The 16559-nt window shown below is 36.4% G+C and overlaps 1 protein-coding gene across 1 annotated transcript; it reads left to right on the top strand.

Annotated features, from left to right (window-relative positions):
- Positions 1-908: 908 nt before the first annotated feature.
- LOC127128251 (heat shock cognate 70 kDa protein) lies at positions 909-3198 on the top strand. The gene is made up of 2 exons (XM_051057475.1): positions 909-1306; positions 1426-3198. The coding sequence occupies exons 1-2, from the start codon at positions 1087-1089 to the stop codon at positions 3087-3089; spliced, it is 1884 nt and encodes a 627-aa protein (XP_050913432.1). The 5' UTR covers positions 909-1086; the 3' UTR covers positions 3090-3198.
- Positions 3199-16559: the final 13361 nt, after the last annotated feature.

Raw genomic sequence — 16559 nt, forward strand, 5'->3', positions numbered from 1 at the left:
GTGAGTGATGTTATTCATAGCTTAGAAAAATTATTGGAGTGGATTAATATAGTATAAGGGAAATTTTTTGAAGTAGTTAGAAGGATTTTGGAATAATAGGTAGGTAGTATAATGACCAAACGTAGCTCTGATGTCATTGATGATAGTCGAATAGTGATAGTTGATATAAGATAGTTTTAGAATTTTTTTTAAAAAGAAGACAATCACATTGATTTCTTGGATGATCAATTACCAAGTACTATCAACTACTACCTTTTTATAAGATAGTTGATAGTGGTGAATGTAAAGAGTGTAATCGGCTCGGTTTGACCGATTTTTGGGCCAAAAACTGTTTGAATCGTTAGTATCTTCATCGTTTGGTTTGCTTCGGTTTTTTGTAATTTTCAAAAATGAAACCGAGCCAAACTAATCAGTTTGATTTGATTTAGTTCGGTTTAATTGATCGGTTAACGTCACTCTTTTTTTCAATTATATTAATTTGTGTATTCTTCGCTATTATGTTTTTCAATGTATATTCTATTATTATTTTTCTAAATAATACATTTTGATTTTTAATTTGGATTGATTTAGATTATCAATTTAATTGATTTTTTATAATCCACTTAGACCCCTAAATGAATGTTTGTACATTATTTAGTTCTTTTTCATGATATATCATGAAAATCCTATGTTGTTCTAACATTTAAGAATACAGTACAGAATATATTTAAGAATATAAAAATTTGTAGCAATCTCAACGGTAAAAAATAAAATAAATAGCATCAGCACTTGCTGATAAGTCTTGTTGGTAATGAACAAGTTTACTTGGACTAGTAAAATCTTCACTTGTTTCCACGAAGAAAGAAACTTAAAGCACATAGGTGTAACGTGCACGCACTAGCTATTAGAAGCCCAACAGTTTTATTTTTTCTCCCAATTTCCATTCGGAGTATTAATGGGGAAAACAAAAACGGGTGTATTCTACGAGACACTTTAATGGAACAATAAAAGTCGTACTAATAGGTTCTAATAGGAAGGAATGCATAAAAATTACTTCATCTTCTAAAGTGTGAATTTGAAAAACAGTATTCATTCTGTTGAAAGAGAATGGCTAAAAAGTACAAAGGACCTGCTATTGGAATTGATCTCGGCACAACCTGTTCATGCGTTGCCGTATGGAACGAACAAAACAACAGAGCTGAGATAATCCACAATGAACAAGGAAACAAAATCACACCTTCTTTTGTTGCTTTCTCTGATGATCAAAGGTTGATCGGTGATGCTGCTAAAAATCAAGCTGCTTCAAATCCAGCCAACACAATCTTTGGTTATTATTATGTTTTCCTGTCATGCATGTTTGTTATTTAATTTAGTAATTGTTATTTCTGTTCTATGCTTACATTAAAAAGAATAAATTATACAAGTCCGGTATTTTTAATTTTGCAGATGCAAAAAGGTTGATTGGAAGGAAATATAGTGATTCTGTTATTCAAAATGATTTACAGTTGTGGCCCTTTAAGGTCATTGCTGGTACTGAAGATAACCCTGTGATTGTTGTTAATTTCAAGAATGAGGAAAAGCTCTTTGTTGCGGAGGAAATTTCATCTATGATTCTTACAAAGATGAAGGAGATAGCAGAGAAGTTTTTGGAGTCAGAAGTTAAAGATGCTGTCATTACTGTACCTGCTTATTTCAATGATTCTCAGCGAAAAGCCACGAAAGATGCTGGTGTCATTGCTGGACTCAACGTAATGCGGATAATCAACGAACCAACTGCTGCTGCTATTGCATATGGCCTACAAAAGAGAGATAATTGTGTTAAAGAGAGAAACATTTTCATCTTTGATCTTGGTGGTGGAACTTTTGATGTGTCTCTTCTCACGATCAAGAATAACACCTTTGTTGTGAAGGCTACTTCCGGAGATACTCACCTTGGGGGAGAGGATTTTGATCACAGAATGGTAAACCACTTTGTTAAGGAGTTCAAGAGGAAGCATAAGAAGGACATTATTGGAAACTCAAGGGCTCTTAGGAGATTAAGAACTGTTTGCGAAAGGGCAAAGAGGACACTTTCTTTTGACACTAAGGCCTCAATTGAGATAGATGCAATATCTGAGGGTATTGACTTTAGTTCATCAATTACCCGTGCGAAGTTTGATCAACTCAACAAAGACCTTTTTCAAAAGTGTATAGATACCGTTAAAAGTTGTCTTGATGATGCTAAAATGGTTAAGGATCTTGTAGATGATGTTGTTCTTGTTGGCGGTTCTTCCAGGATTCCCAAAGTGAAGCAGCTTTTGCAAGAGTTTTTCAATGGAAAGGATTTGTGTATGAGCATTAATCCTGATGAAGCTGTTGCATACGGTGCTGCTGTCCAGGCTGCATTATTAAGCGATGACATCAAATCTGTTCCAAACTTAGTGCTGCGAGATGTTATACCATTGTCGCTTGGTATAATGGTAAAAGGAGATGTCATGAGTGTATTGATTCCAAGGAATTCTTCCATTCCTATAAAGACGAACCATGTATTTCTCACATGTGTTGACGATCAAAGCATTGTTTCGGTTATGGTTTATGAAGGTGAGAGAATAATAGCTAGTGAGAACAACTTGCTCGGGCTGGTTAATCTCTCCGTTCCACTTGCACCTCGTGGCCTTCCCATCCAAGTAAGCTTTGCTATAGATACAGATGGTATATTAAATGTCTCTGTTGAGGAAGAAACCAGTGGCAATAAGAAAGATATAACTATAACAAAAGAAAATGGTAGACTATCAACCGAAGAAATTGAGAGAATGATTCAAGAGGCTGAGAGTTTTAAGGCTCAAGACATGATGTTCGATAAGAAAGTTAAGGCAAAGAATGCTCTGGACGATTATCTTTACAACATGAGGAAAGTAATGAGGGACGATAGTGTTACTTCAATGCTTACATCAATAGACAAAATGAAGATCAATTCTGCAATGATAAAAGGGAAGAAACTGCTTGATGACAAACAGCAGCGAGAAACATTTGTGTTTGTGGACTTTCAGAGGGAGGTTGAGAGGATCTTTGAATTAGCTTTGAACAAAATCAACAAAGGTTACTCGGATGAGGAGAGTGACTCTGATTGATTACATTTTAGTTATTTCATTTTCATTTAGGAATTTCAGTTCTGTGACATATAGTGTAGTGGTTTGATTTTCTTATTTTATTTTGATAAGATATGAAGTTGATATCTTAGTTAAAGGCCTAATCTAAACAAATTATTGGAACAAATTTGATTATAAACTAATCTAAATATCATATTGTAGTTTAAGACAAAATTGGAGAGATCAATCAATTTGCAGATGTGTATAACATAACATTATCAATGAAGCCAGTTTGACATTATAAAATAATGCCAAAAATAACGCACACAACGATTAACTAGATATCACGAGGAAGAATATCATATTTGTTTTTGTTAAAATATAATCGAAATTCACATTTAGCTGAATGTGTGTATATAAGCAAAATTGAGTTTTCAGTTGTAACAAGAATTTAGTGTAATCATTTTCGGTAGAAAAGTTAGTTATAATTTTTCTCTCTTCTCTTTCGCTTCCATCTTCATCTTCTTCATCTTCTTATTTGTTGTGATCCAACAATTGATATCAGAGTCTGTTTCGGATCCACAGAACGAGTGAACGTGAGGCGTGTGTGATTGATTTTGATTTTAAAATTCACAGTGAATTGAAGTTCGAAATCGTAACAGAATCACATATCTTGATTATAAGGGATTGGGAAACACGGGTTTTTGGTGAGATCTGAGTGAATTCTTGCACAAGATCGAAGACGAACGGTGTAAACGGTAGCTTGAACACAAAGCTTCCAGTCTTTGATGGAAAGAATTGGAATTGATGGATGATTCAGATGCATGTGTTATTTGGTCCTCAAGATGTTCATGATCTCATCAATGATGATTACACAGCAATTGCAGCAAATGCAATTGAAGCACAATGGAACATGTACAGAGAGATGAGGAAGAAGGATCAGAAAGTTTTGTTTTACATCCATCAGTGTGTAGATATGAATGTGTTTGATAAGATCGTTGATTCAACGACGACGAAGGCTGCATGAGACACAATGGTACAATGTTACTGTGATGATACATCAACGAAGAAGGCGAAGCTTCAGTCTCTACATAAGCAATATGAGAATCTTAACATGAAGAACAATGATAAGGTACGTGATTACATCTTCAGAGTGATTCTGATCACAAATGAGATGAGATCTTGTGGAGAGACTCTCTTTGAACAAGTAATCATTGAAAAGGTATTGAGATCACTTACTCCTCAGTTTGATTACATTGTTGTAGCAATTGAACATTCAAAGGATCTTAGCAACATGAGAATTAAAGAGATACAAAGTAGTCTAGAGGCACAACAATTGCGTCTGACTGAGAGAACCTTTGAAAGAGAGGTAGTGCAGGCTCTGAAAGCATCTTTTGGTAAGAAGAATCAGAAGCAGTCTTGGTCAGAGGCCAAGAAGAGACACAGTGGTGGTTATCAGAAGTCAAAAGTCTGCGACTCTGATGAGAAGAAACATCAGAAGGTAAAAGAGAAGTTTGACAAGAAGAAAGTTCAATGTTACTATTGTAAGAAGTTTGGCCACTTTGCTACTGACTGTTGGTCAAACAAGGACATGAAATCATAAGAGGCAAACAAAGCCAGAGGGGAGTCTGATGGTGAACCTGTGATGTTGATGGCTTCTGAATCTGATGGTGCATATTTGGTAGACTAGTGTTATATGGACATTGGCTGCTCAAATAACTTAATTGGAAACAAACAATGGCTGATTAATTTTGACTCTAGAAAGAGGACATAGATCAAATATGTTGATGATAAGTATCTGAATGCTGAAGGAATGAGAAATGTCAAGGTCAGAGTGAAGAATGGAAAAATTGTTCTGATCAAGGATGTTTGGTATGATCCTAGGATGAAAAGAAATCTGATGATTGTAGGTTAGCTAATTGAGAAAGATTTCTCAGTTACTATGAAGGACAATCTCTTGAGGCTGTATGATTTTGATCATCAGTTGATTATGCAATCTGAACAGGGAAGCAACATAACGCTCAAGGTGAACGTGGAAATAACTGAAACTAAATGCCTTAGTGCAGAAGGTACTGAAGGTGACAATGAGTTATGACATAAGAGATTGTGGCATCTTAACTTCAAAAGCTTAGGGCATATGAGTTCTAAGAAGCTTGTACATGGAATTCCTAAGCCTAAGAAGTCACGTGAGATATGCATGAAATGTAAGCAACCTAGATTGCCATTTGCATCAGAAGTGGCTCCAAGAGTAAAACATGATTTAGGAGTAGTGCATTCTGATGTGTGTGAACCATTTGAAATACCTTCACTTGGATAAAATAAGTACTTTGTATCATTTGTGGATGAGATTACAAGAATTACATGGTAACAATTAACAAGTTTAAGCATGAGGTGTTTGGTGAGTTTTAGAAGTTCAGGGTGAAGACTGAAAAACATAGTGGTCAGAAGTTGGAAAAATCTTAGAACTGATGGCGAAGGTGAGTACAACTCTACAGAGTTTAGAATATTTTGTAAGGAGAATGGAGTTCAGTATGAGGTGACTGCTCCATATACTCTTCAACCCAATGGTCTTGCTGAAAGAAGAAACATAACTTTGCTTAATATGAAAAGGATCACGGTGAAGGAGAAGAAGCATATGTGCTCAACAGGTGTCCAACTAAGAAGATGAAGGAAATTGATCCTCTTGAGAAGTGGATTGGAGATAAGGAAAGTGTGAGCCATCTGAAGGTGTTTGGTTTTGTTTGTTATAAACATGTTCCAGATGCTAAGAGAAGGAGTTGGATTACAGAAGCAGAGTCGTGTTTCTTGTAGGGTACCACAATACAAGTGCTTATAAGCTCTATTGTCTTATCACCAATAAAGTTGAATTCAGTAGAGATGTCATAATGAAATAATCAGAAGCGTGTGTAGCACCTCAAATTTGCACCTATCATTGTACATGCCATCTCATATTAGGTCATAGCATATCATGATCCATTGCATAGCATTGCATTGTCCCCAGTTGCCTCAAGAGCAAGCAAGCCAAGAATTAGGTCAAACTGATCAGGAGATCAGTCAACCAAGCAAGAAAGGGTGTTTCTCAAGGAGCCAAGGCCCTAGGGTTTGTCCAACAAGTTCACATTACTTGGAGGTCCATTTGAAGTGTTTAAGTCAAGGGTTGGATGTTCAGAAGCCATCAGTTCATGCACAGACAGTCAAAAACTCTAAAAAGTCAAAGTCAGTCATTTGCAGTGGATGGTGGCCATTCTTGCAGAATTTGGGCACCATGAACAATCATCAAGGGTTCATATATCTTGAGACATCATTTGGAATCAAGATATCAAGGAATTAGGGTTTGGAATTCATCAGAAGGTGCTTCAGTCAAGCAAAACCCTAGAAAGTCAAAGTTGGTCAACTGTGGTTGATTTTATGGTTTTGATGGATGAAAATGGTTTTTGAGAGAGTTTAGTCATGTCCCAATAGGCCTCATATATCATGGCAATCAACATCATTGAAGAATTTGAAGCCAATCAGAAAATTTCCAAAAATAGAAAGTGGACCTGTAATTTTAACTGCCAAAAATGGAAACTTCTTGATCCTCAACTTGCATCATGATACAAGCTTCAAATGAATTTTTGCCCAACATGAAAGTTGAAGATCTTGTTCTCCCATTTTCAAAAAGTCCAAGAACTCCCAAATCCCATGAATGGTTTGCAAGATATGATCATTTCATTTTCACAAAATCTTGAACTTCAACAAGCCATATCTCATGAACCATAAGGCCAAATTTGGTGGGGTTTTTTTCCTACAAACCACATTTTTCCTCCTCTTTCCAAAAATGTAAACATCATGTACCAAAACCTTCCAATCAAAATGGCATTTTTTGACTTATTCCATTTAAAATCAAGTTTGACTCAAGTTTGACTTTTTGATTTAAACCTTTTTGACATAATTGGCCAATTGGGATTCATTTTAAATGTTATTTGCAACATGTTCCAAGCCCTAATTCATGCTCATGATACCATCATATCACCATTTTGGCCAAAGGTGCAAACTTAGCAATTTTTGCAAATGGCTTCATATAAATAAAACCAACTTAACACTTCATGAAGCAGACCTAAAACAGCAAGTATAAATGTTATTTGCAATTGATCCAAGGCCCATTTTCGACCAGAAACACACACCTCCACCTCCATATTTTCCAAATTAGCAAATTGCAAATGGTTCCATTTAAGTTAACTTGGATTAGCATTTGATTAGCATGGTTTAAACAGCATATATAAAGTGATTTTCTGACAATTTCCAACCCTAGACACAACCTCCACGATCCAGAATTCTCTCCTTTCTCTCAATTTGCATTTTTGGCCAAAAGTGAATTCTGAGCAAAAACTTCAAAAACCCCGAGCCTTTCTTCTTTGTTCCTTCATCTGGACAATATTTGGAGCTCCTTTGAACCATCAAACCCCACCTGTGCAGCTTCTTTTTGTTCTGTTTTCTTCAAGAACCAACAATGGCAATTCAAGTTGTGGAAGCTTCCAGGCATCATTGAGCTCATCTCCCTCAAGTATCCATCATTCTATAGCCTTGTGGTCATCTGTTTCGAGCTGGGAACATCCAAGCAGCCCTGTTTCACATTTTTCTTCAAAAACAAGTAAGGTTTCGACTTCAATCATTTGCCATGCCATGATATGTTTTAGGTAGCTCTGGTTATGCTGATTCTAATGAACTATGCCTTGCTTAAAATGGTTGTGTTATGATGAAGAAATCTGGATTTACATTTGTGTGCTCAAACTTGAAATTGCTCGATTTGCCTTGCTTGCAGTGATTTAATGAAATTTGATGATACATTCTTAATGCTTGATGTTTGCTGATGCTATTGATATGCTTACTTTTGATTTCTGGGTGAATCGATTTTCCATGTTTGAATGAAGATGATGAATGCTTGCTGTTGTTTTGCAACCTTAAATTCTGCCCAGAAAATCCCCATGGTTATGTTGTTTTGTTGTTAGCTGATGTTGCATGATGTTGGTGTTTCATAGTCATGCTCATTTGTTGATTATGGTGTGCTTGTTGTTTTGTTGATGTTTGAACATGATGATGATGAATGCCCTGCTGCTCTTCTAAAACCCTAAGGCTACCCAGAAATATTGAACATGATTGGCTGCTGTTGTTATATGTCGCATGAGCATTATGAGTGTGTTGCCATGTTGGTTTGCATATTGTTTGTTTGAATTCGATTTGTTGATGGATGATGAAGTTGAATGTTGCTGCTAAAACCCTAGGGTTTTTGAACCCAGAACTTTGAATGTCCATTGGTCCGAGTACTGTTCCATTGGCCATCAGCCAATGAGAACATTTCGTTCTCCATGCCAAAACGCAGAGTTTTGATTAGTGAGGAGCTTATTTACCAAATTGCCATGCGGTCAACCCTGTTGACCATTATTCCATGTTATTCACTCATGTTCATTCCAATTTGTTCATCAACTTGTAAAATCCATTTCATCTTCATTATTCATCCAAAAATCCTGAAATTTTTGCATAATGTTCACAAGAATGTCTAGCATTTTATTATGATTTTTAATAATTTTTTGTGTGGCTGGATTTTAAATGGTATAAGTTTTCTTGTCATGTATGCCCAATTGATACCTTGTGCCAAAACTTTTGTGAAATGATCATGATGTATCCAATGCCCCTGAAATTTTTTGTGGTGAAACTAGACTCATTTATCTTTGTTTTGATGTAGAGTTTGTGCATTTATCATTTGTGGTTTGCTGGATATGAATTTTTGAACTAGGGTGTGACAATTTGTGTCACACCAATGTTATGAAAATTCATGATTTTTGTTCACATGTCTCCTGGCCTTCAAATAACTTGAAATTTTGTATGAATGATCTCTTACATGTCTAGTTCGTGTCTGAATTTTCTTGGATTTAACCATGCTGTTTCCTATTTGTTTGAGAATTTTCTTCCATGCCTAGTCAATTGTTGACTTTATGTGATACATGTTGCCAAATCCTTTGGGAAATTCTCATACCATATTGTATGATCATGAAATTTCATATATGCATACTAGACATCTTGAGCTTTGCATTGGTGTTAATCCCATCCATTTCTCATCTGTTTCCAATTTGTTATGATTTTTTGAAGTTGACCCATGTTTGTTGACCTTCATTGTGCATGCTTAAATTTGGTTTGACTTCTTGATTTTAATTGACCATCTTCCCATGATCCAATTGAGCTGAAATTTTATATGCATGCTATTATGTGGATTGTGATTGAGTATGAATTATTTCATGACTTTTGGAATTGATTATGCTTGGTTTTGAATGAAGTCTTGCTGTTGACTTCTATATGCTTTCCTTTGCCATGCTTTGCATTCTTTTGTGTATGAAATGACATTGATGCATGATTTGATTGTGAATCCAATTGAGATAGCTTCTTAAATGCTTGAACATGAATTGGGTTGACTTTTCTTTGCTGTTTTGACCTTTTCTTTTCATCCTTGACCCTAGGCTAGTCCTAGTGGTCTTTTGAGCTTACAATTGAGTTCTTGTTTCAGGTTAAGCACCAATGCCTCAAAGATCATTCAAACTTGTTTGAACTTGATTGTTTATTATGTGCTAACCTTTGTTTTGTAGGTGTAACTCATATGAGTTAGGCCTTGTGCTTTGGCACATCTGTTTACTGTTAACTGTTTGTTCCCTTTCTTTCTGATTTAATTGTGGAACTGTGAACTGATTTGTTTGATTTTTCTCAGGTACCCTTTAGTTGCTTTATTTGCTTGCTTTGCTATTTAGCAATTGCTTTTGAGGTATAATTACTTCTTCTTCATGTAGTCTGGAGACCCGGCTCGTTATTTGGCCGGGCAAGCTGTCTGAAGTCCTCCTTAAGAGGCCATGCTTGTGTATGTTTAAAATTGTCCCCAAGCAGGAAAAGTCCTTCAAGTAAGGCAATTGGTAGATCAAAGGGATAAGCAACCTATCCCCTACTATTCAGTGAGTCCTCTCCTTGCTCCCATTACATGGTTGTAGCATTGAGATAAAAACCCAAGATCAATCGAGTCAATAATGGGGAGAGAGTTCCATCTTTCTGAACTCCCCCACTTTCTATTATTTGATGCTCTCCCTGATTAGGGATAGAAGCAATGAGGCACACCCCTCATCTCCTATTCATCTGCTTCACCTTAGCCTCTCAATGGCAAGGTTAAGAGCGACATTCACCTATTACAGTGGACTTTCATAGTCAAACCCTCTTGTGTGAGCCCCCCCTTGATTGGCTATAGAGTGTGCTGTTTGATTCTCATTGATTGATTGATTGCTTCATATGCATCTGTTTGCCTGTGTGTTATGCATTTATCATCATCAATTGCCATTAATGCACGATCATCTCTTTTGTCTGTGTGACATTGTCACTGTTGTTTGCCCATTGAGGACAATTGTAAGTCCATTGCTTTGGCATTTGTTCCTATGATATGGAAGTGAGTATAAGACCATCACATTGGCCACTCATCTTACCTTTGCTTGTTGTATTGTTTGTATGTGAGGATGCAATTGTAAGTCCCACGAGTTGGCATTTGTTTTCCTAGGATCATATTGTAGCGGTGTATTCGTCGCTATATGATCTATCGATTAAATCATAAGCTAGGGATACATTGAAATTTCGAGTCGCCACCGCACTTTTATTTATCCAAAGGACTGGCTAAAAAGCGAACAAAAGCCTAAGAAGTTTTACACGTAGAAAACTAATAAAAAGATCAGAGATTCTGGGTAAGGGGTAAATTACACAATGGGAAGGTGTTAGGCACCCACTACGTCCTAGGTACTCCTAGGGAGCCCTTTTCACACTTGTTGTATTAAATTGTTATTTGTTATGACATAAGGATTGTGCAAACATGATTGGGGTGATGAGAAAAGAATATACATTTTTTATTGGGTTTGAACGGATGAACCCGCTGCCTACGTACCTTCCATCAAAGGTAAGGATCAAAACGCCGTAGTTCGGCTAAAAGATTTCCAAAAGTTGGTGGATTCAGTTTTAAACACAAGCACTGAGGCTTTTCATTATCAATGGGAGAAAACTCGACCAAGAAACAACATCCACCATGCGAGGATAGCTTCGACGTACTAGAGGGGTTAGCCCTGTTTTCAGTACGGAAGTCTTACTGTCGACTCACTAAGGATAGGCAAGATTTACATCAACCACAAAGATAATTGAAGCCTATGGCTAATGCATGAAAAGATTAACAATGGACAAAGCCAAAACAAGTGAATGAGTGAAGTTAATTGATTGTGATTATGAAAATGAAGTCAAAGTATAATTAAGATTAATTCAAAAAAGTATTATGAAATGGAGTTTGAAAAAAGTCAAGGACTTGAGTCCAGGTTTTTAATTTGAAAACATGAAGATGTTTGCACAACACTTATGTCAAGTTTGAAAGTAATGTGTGAAAAGGTTTAGGACATAATGAATGATGAATGGATGAGGATGGAAAGTAAAACTTCTTAGAAGGTTCACTTCTTGAAATCATATAGCAGATGATTCAAGTGTGTCCTTTGGAATGGCAATTAATAATAACAAACAAACAAAATAAGAAAGACGGATACCGGATGCCAATCAATGGTCTTATACCAATCTCCTAAAACAAAACTGGATATCAGATGCCACTCAATGGTCTTACACTAATCTCCTCAAACAAAGAAATAAAAGCGGATACCGGATACCAATAGATGGATTTACACCAGTCTCCTAAAACAGAAATGGATATCAGATGCCACTCCATGGACTTACACCAATCTCCTCAAAAGAAAACAAAGATGAGAAATGGAAATCAACTGCCAATCTGTCTGGACTTAGGTTAACTCCACAGATGCTCATAGGAAAACCAATGCCACATTACAGGGACTTACAATGGATCCTCACATACAAGAACAAAAACAACAATATGATCACAGGAATGCAAATGCCAACTTACAGGGACTTATAATTGCAACCTCACATAAACAGAGAAAGCAAAACAAATTATGATCACAGGACAACAGATGCCAACTTACAGGGACTTATAACTGTACCCTCACATACAAATCAAACAGATCAAATTATGATCACAGGACAACAGATGCCAACTTACAGGGACTTATAACTGTATCCTCACATACAAACAGATAAAACAGAAGATATGAGTGACCAATGAGGTCTTACACTCTATCCTTCCATATCATAGGAGCAAATGCCAAAGCAATGGACTTACAATTGTCCTCAATGGGCAAACAACAATGATAGCATCACAAAGACAAATGATATGATCATGCATTAATGGCAATTGATGATGATAAATGCATAACATACAAGCAAGCAAGTGCATATGAAGCAATCAGTCAATCAATGAATATCAAACAGCACACTCTATAGCCAAAACAAGGGGGCTCACACAAGAGGGTTTGACTATGAAAGTCCACTGTAATAGGTAAAGGTCGCTCTTAACCTTGCCATTGAGAGGCTAAGGTGAAGCAGATGAATAGGAAATGAGGGGTGTGCCTCATTGCTTCTATCCCTAATCAGGGAGAACATCAAATAATAGAAAGTGGGGGAGTTCAGAAAGATGGAACTCTTTCCCCATTATTGACTCGATTAGATCTTGGGTTTTTATCTCAATGCTTCAACCATGTAATGGGAGCAAAGAGAGGACACACTGAATAGTGGGGGATAGATTGCTTATCCCTACCTTCCACCAATTGCCTCAAATGAGGACTTTTCCTGCTTGGGACAATTTTAAACAAACACAGGCATTGCCTCTTAAGGAGGACTTCAGACAGTTTGCCCGGTCAAGTAACAGACCGGGTCTCCAGACTACATGAAGAAGAAAGGTTTATACCTCAAAAGCAATTGCTAAATAGCAAAGCAAGCAACTAAAGCAACTAAAGTGTACCTGAAAAAGTCAAACTTATTAGTAAACAAGTCAATAGTTCAAAACAAAAGGAATGGATAAACAATAGTCAACCACAGAGGGACCAATGTGCAAAGCACAAGACTCAACTATATGAGTCACACCTACAAAACAAGGGTTAGCACATGATATATAATCCAACTCAATCAAATTTGAATGATCTTTGAGGCATTGGTGCTTAACCTGAAACAATAGCTCAATTGTAAGCTCAAAAGACCACTAGGACTAGCCTAGGGTCAAAGATGAAAGAAAAGGTCAAAACAGCAAAGTAAAGTCAACCCAATTCATGTTCAAACATTTAAGAAGCTATCTCAATTGGATTCACAATCAAATCATGCATCATTGTCATTTCATACACAAAAGAATGCAAAGCATGGCAAAGGAAAGCATATAGAAGTCAACAGCAAGACTTCATTCAAAAGTCAACCCAAACAATCTCAAAAATCATCAAATAAATCACATTCAATCCTAACATCTAGCATGGCAAGCATGTCAAATTTCAATGCATTTGGATGAGAGGAAGGCAGTCAATTAAAATCATGAAGTCAAACCAAATTCAAGCATGCATAATGAAGGTCAACAAACATGGGTCAACTTCAAAAAATCAAATCAAATTGAAAACAGAAGAGAAATGAATGAGATTAACACCAATGCAAAGCTCAAGATGTCTAGTTATCACATATGAAATTTCATGGTCATACAATATGGTATGAGAATTTCACAAAGGATTTGGCAACATGTATCACATAAAGTCAACCATTGACTAGGCAGGGAAGGAAATTCTCACATAAATGGAAAACAGCATGATTAAATCCCAGAAAATTCATACACAAACTAGACATGTAAGAGATCATTCATGCAAAATTTGGGGTCATTTGGATGTAAGGAAGCATGTGAACAAAAATTGGGAAAATGCATATCATTTATGTAGCACCAAATGCAACACCTCACTTCAAAAATTTGTAACTCACAAACCACAAATGATAAATGCATAAACTCTATATGGAAACAAAGGTAAATGAGTCTAGTTTCACCACAAAAATATTTCAGGCTCAATGGATACATCATGACAATTTCACAAAAGGAATGGCAATGGGTGTCAAATATGCATACATGTTAGGAAACCAATTACCAATTAAAATCCAGCCAATGAAAAATTAATTAAAAATCATAATCAAATACTAGACATCCATGTGAAGATAATGGAAAAAATTGCATGATTTTCGGATTTGAAACGAGTGAGAAATGAATTGTTGAAGTTGAGGAACAATTGGAACAAAACATGAAACACATAGCATGGCATAATGGTCAAACAAGGGTCAGCATGGCAATTTTGTAAATAGCGCATCACTTATCAAAGCTGTGCGTTTTGGGCAGGGGAAACGAAATGTTCCCATTGGTCCAAACCCAATGGAACAGTAAACCGACCAACCAATGTTCAAATTCTGGGTTCAACATAAACCCTAGGGTTTTAACAGCCATGGCACATTCAAGCATCGATCATGAATAACAATAACACCCAGCATCAACAATTAATCATGGCAGGGAAGTACTATCATCATGCAATATCAAATGACAACAAGACAAGCATAAGTTCTTGCAAAGTTTCTGGGCAGGACAAGGTTTAACATGAACAGCATATCATCATCATCCACATTCAATCACGAAAAACAAAATGTCCAGAAACAAGAAATGAGCATAGCAATGTGATCCTCATGCATCATACATACATAATCCATTATTCATTTTCATCAAAGCACATAAACAAACAAGATTCGAGCAAAACACACATGAACACTAAACTTCAGATCAGCATATCTCCAAAAATATACCACCATTTCAAGCAAACTATGGTTCATTAGAATCAGCATAAAGTGAACTATCATAAGCATGGCATTATTTGGAAAAACAAAGAGGTCGAAAAGCTTACTTGATTTGAAGAAATTCGAGATGCAGTGTTGTTTTGGTGGTTTTAAGCTCAAACAGATGCAAATAATGGTTGATAGTGATGAATGCTTGCAGGAAAACAGTTCAAACAGCCCGAATCCACCTTAAATCAAAATCTGCCATGGACATTTCTTGAAGAAACAGGGCTTGACAATGAAGTTCCAGCTGGGAGTCAAAGGTTCAAAAAGCTTCCAAAGGTTGGTTGGATGATGAGGGAAGCAAGGATATTCGAGGGTCTTTGATGGTTTGTGCAGAAATTCACCTTCGAGCAAAAATGCAAAATGTGAGAGTATGAGAATTTCTGATATGGCTGCTGTGTTTCTTGGTCTCTAGGGTTGTGAAAATGAGCAGAAAGATGTTTAAATATGTCTGTTTAACATGGCTTAATGAAATGCTTAATCTTGCTTAGCTCAAAATGACCAATTGCATATTTTGCTAATTCTTGCACAAGTGAAAAAGGAGGTGTGGTCTGCCACGAATTGGGCTTGGTACAGGCTGCAAATGACCAACCAATTTGCTGTTTTTGGTCTGCTCTTGAATTGCTGTACTTGTTTTACTTAATGAAGCTATTTTGCATATTTGCCAATTTTGCATTTTGGTCCAAAATGATGGTATGATGAAAGCATGAGCATGAATTCAAGCTTGGAGCAAGTTTCAAATACCATTCTAAACATTTCCCAATTGGCCAAATGTGTCAAAAGTGTTTAAATCAAAAAGTCAAACTTGAGTCAAACTTGAAATGAATAAAGTCAAGTCCAAAAATGCCATTTTGATTGGCAAGGTTTTGATGAATGAAATTTATATTTTTGGAAAGAGGAGGAAAAATGTGGTTTGTAGGAAAAAACCCCACCAAATTTGGCCTTATGGTTTGAGAGATATGACCTTTTGAAGTTCAAAAATTGGTGAAAATGAATTGATCATATCTTGACAACCACACATGGGATTTGGGTGTTCTTGGACTTTTTGAAAATGGGAGAACAAGATCTTCAACTTTCATGTTGGGCAAAAATTCATTTGAAGCTTGTATCATGATGTAAGTTTAAGATCAAGAAGTTTCCATTTTTGGCAGTTGAAATTACAGGTCCACTTGCTATTTTGGGAAATTTTCTATTTGACTTGATTTTCTTCCATGATGAGGTTTGACATGATAGATGAGGCTTATATAAGCCTGAATGAGCTTCTTCAAATCAATTCTATCCATCAAATCACTGATTAAATCCACAGTTGACCAAGTTTGACTTTTCTAGGGTTTTGGATGAATGAACCTCTTCTGATGAATTTCAAACCCTAATTCTTTGAGACCTTGACTTCAAATGATGTCCCAAGTTGTATGAACTTTTGATTATTGATCATGGTGCCCAAATTCTGCAAGAATGGCCACCATCCATTGTTTTGACTGACTGTTGACTGATTTTGACCTAATTGCTGATGATTGCTTCAACTGCAAGCAACAAGGTTAAACTGACAATATTTTTGTACTTTTGGTTAGTAAACATGTGAAAAGCAAAGATATACAAATGCAAAGTATGCTTGGTGATCAAGAAACAACCCACAAGGCAATCTACCCACTAGGAGGGAAACTAGGGCATGCAATGATCCTTGAGGCCATGATATGAGATGATATGGGCCATAAGGGATCTTAG

This window comes from Lathyrus oleraceus, chromosome 3 (genome assembly GCF_024323335.1).
Source record: "Lathyrus oleraceus cultivar Zhongwan6 chromosome 3, CAAS_Psat_ZW6_1.0, whole genome shotgun sequence".
Classification (NCBI taxonomy): domain Eukaryota; kingdom Viridiplantae; phylum Streptophyta; class Magnoliopsida; order Fabales; family Fabaceae; genus Lathyrus; species Lathyrus oleraceus.

Bases quoted from the DNA above. Each gene is read 5' to 3' on its own strand.
- LOC127128251 (XM_051057475.1), top strand. From the start codon at position 1,087: ATGGCTAAAAAGTACAAAGGACCTGCTATTGGAATTGATCTCGGCACA. The intron at 1,307-1,425 runs GTTATTATTATG...TTAATTTTGCAG, and splicing joins TCCAGCCAACACAATCTTTG to ATGCAAAAAGGTTGATTGGA.